This window comes from Nicotiana attenuata, unplaced genomic scaffold, assembly GCF_001879085.1.
Source record: "Nicotiana attenuata strain UT unplaced genomic scaffold, NIATTr2, whole genome shotgun sequence".
Lineage (NCBI taxonomy): Eukaryota > Viridiplantae > Streptophyta > Magnoliopsida > Solanales > Solanaceae > Nicotiana > Nicotiana attenuata.
Window position 1 is genome coordinate 200,123 of NW_017670800.1, and position 2,493 is coordinate 202,615.

General features: G+C 34.6%; 1 protein-coding gene across 1 annotated transcript; it reads right to left on the bottom strand.

Moving 5' to 3' along the window:
* Positions 1-576: 576 nt before the first annotated feature.
* Positions 577-1,538, bottom strand: LOC109243428 (RING-H2 finger protein ATL78-like). Its single transcript, XM_019410362.1, has one exon. The coding sequence runs from the start codon at positions 1,477-1,479 to the stop codon at positions 778-780; it is 702 nt and encodes a 233-aa protein (XP_019265907.1). The 5' UTR covers positions 1,480-1,538; the 3' UTR covers positions 577-777.
* Between the last annotated feature and the right edge of the window lie 955 nt (positions 1,539-2,493).

Genomic DNA, 2,493 nt, shown 5'->3' on the forward strand with positions numbered 1-2,493 from the left:
AGCCGAAGCCGAGCCGAGCGAGCGAGCGACGACGGCGCGATGCTTGCCTTCTTCTCAACTCTTTAAGAGCTAGAAGAAGAGCAATTGCTTGTATACCCATAAAAAACCTCTTCCTCTTCCAATATGGAACAATGTCCCTTTACCAAGGGGGGAACTTAAAATTTCACTCAAAAATTTTATTTTCCTCCATTTCCCATTCACCCTTTTTTAAGTATTTAATATATTAAATACATAAAAACCCAACAGTCATAACATTTGTGTGATTATATTTTTTTGCAACTTGTGAGCTTAAATATGCCACAACATTTGTGTAGTTATAAAATATTTTCTTTAAGAATATATTAAAATAAAAAGTTTAAAGCTTAATTGCTTTCAAATATAAAATGTGTCATTCTTTCTAAAACGGCATGATGAAGAAATAATGATATATAAATTGGAAGAAGGGAGTATACTCTTGAAAAGATTATATGAATATTTTAAAAATGTATAGCCTAGTTTGATTATTTTTTTTTTCAGTCTCTCGATTGTGTCCTTTAATAATGTCGCCGAATAAAGAAAATGCTTCCAAAAGAAACGGAAATAAAATATAATTTTTATATACACTTGCAGGACTAATGAATCATATGAAAATTACACTGCCGTTGGCCTCATACTAGCTATAGCTCACAAAAACTCTTCCAACAAGGAAAAAAAAACAACTAAACTATTAAGTAAAAAGCTAAGCTAATTCTAATTGAGTGTGATGCATACCAATGAATAATACTCCTATATATCTACCTAATGTTGATTGTTAGACACCACACCTTCACGTTGGAGAGGTTCAATCCTTATGATAGTTTCTCGGACTGGTACTGCAGATGAGGTATTGCTAAGTATATGAGGGTTAGCAATTGAGCTTGTAGTAGAAGAATTAACAATTTTTTGACAAGTTTCAATCAGGCAATGCCTACAAGTAGGGCAAGAAGAGTGTGAATTTAGCCATTTATCGATACACTTGGCGTGGAAGCCATGATTACACTTTGGCAGAACCTTAACTTTTTCTCCAATTCCAAATTCTGATAGGCAAATTACACACTCAGTGTCGAGCCCTGGATGTTTCAACTCAGTAGTGTAAGTTATAACCGGGAATGTTTTGAGGGCTTTTTTCTTGATTCCTGTATTAGCTAGCTTTGGTGCTGAAGGATTTCTATGGTTTGAGGATGAGTCCGGCGCTGATACCAGCTGGCTGGAGCACCTTAATGCGCACTTGATAATTGAATTCAAGGCAAGTGAACAAATCAAGGCACATACAAGTACTGACAAGACCATAATAACATTTGCATCAAATGTGTTGACGTGGCTGATTTCGGCGGCCGGAGGTGGCGCCATGGTGGCCTCCGGGTGGTTTTGTGGTACTGTAGTTGGTATTAGAAGTAGTCTTCTTGAGTAGTGGAAGTTCTCAGTGAATTCTTGAATGAATAGAGTTGAAGAAGTTGCCATATAGAGCTTTTGGTTGGAAGTGTACGTGTATTTGTGTTTTTCTTTGAATTGTTTCTTTGTTTGTTGTTGTTCCCCCTTGGAGGAGTTGCTTATAAAGGAGAAATTTAAAGGGTGAATAGGTGTAAAGTGTGATCAAAGGATATATTATTTTATTTTCTTTAAGGAATATTTCAAAGTTCCAATCCATATTTTTTTAATTAATGGATCGGAGTAACTATGTTTACAAGCACTACAGCTTTTAAGAGTATGTTATAAACAAGTGGAGCCCGTGTAACTTTTTACAAGTTATATCCACTTCTCTTTGGAAAAGAGACATTGTTTGTCATCAAAGTAACAGTGAACATTCCATTCAAAACTTAAAAAATTACAAGTATTCATTTAATATTATTTACACCTTCGCTGTGCATATACTCAACTATATTTATTTTAATCATTTTAGTTAAAACTTTTAGTTAGGTAATACAGCATTGGAGCTTGTCCAAATGTGGAGGGCATATGGTTTATATATGTACTTGGTTGGGAGCTTTGCTTGCCTGCTTTTTGGTATCATTATTTATTTTTATCTACAGCAATATCATCTTTGGGATTAATATTGCATGTAGCAGTTAATCGATATTTGATTACCAGATATTGTAAAAATTCTATATAACAGTTCCTATATATATCATTAAATTATCCATGAATAACGATTCTTACATTGTTGTTTACATAAAACGATGAGTGCCTGTCATCATTTCCTGTTGATTGAGATTGAACTGATTATTAATATAGGAAAAGTGGTACCAAATGTTGAAAAAGTACTACTTGGATCTTGTAAATATAAATTTGTAGACCATATATTGGCTACTTTTTGAGACGTGTACTTCAGCTTTTCATCTTCTTTTTCTCACTACCAGAATTCCGGAAAAAAGCGACCAACAAAAGCGACCAACGTTGGTCGCTTATTGGCCAAAAAGCGACCAAAAAGCGACCAACCACGCCTGATCGATATTAAGACTGGTCCTTTACCTTACG

Excerpts from the sequence above, each read along its gene's own strand:
- LOC109243428 (XM_019410362.1), bottom strand. The coding sequence starts at position 1,479 with ATGGCAACTTCTTCAACTCTATTCATTCAAGAATTCACTGAGAACTTC.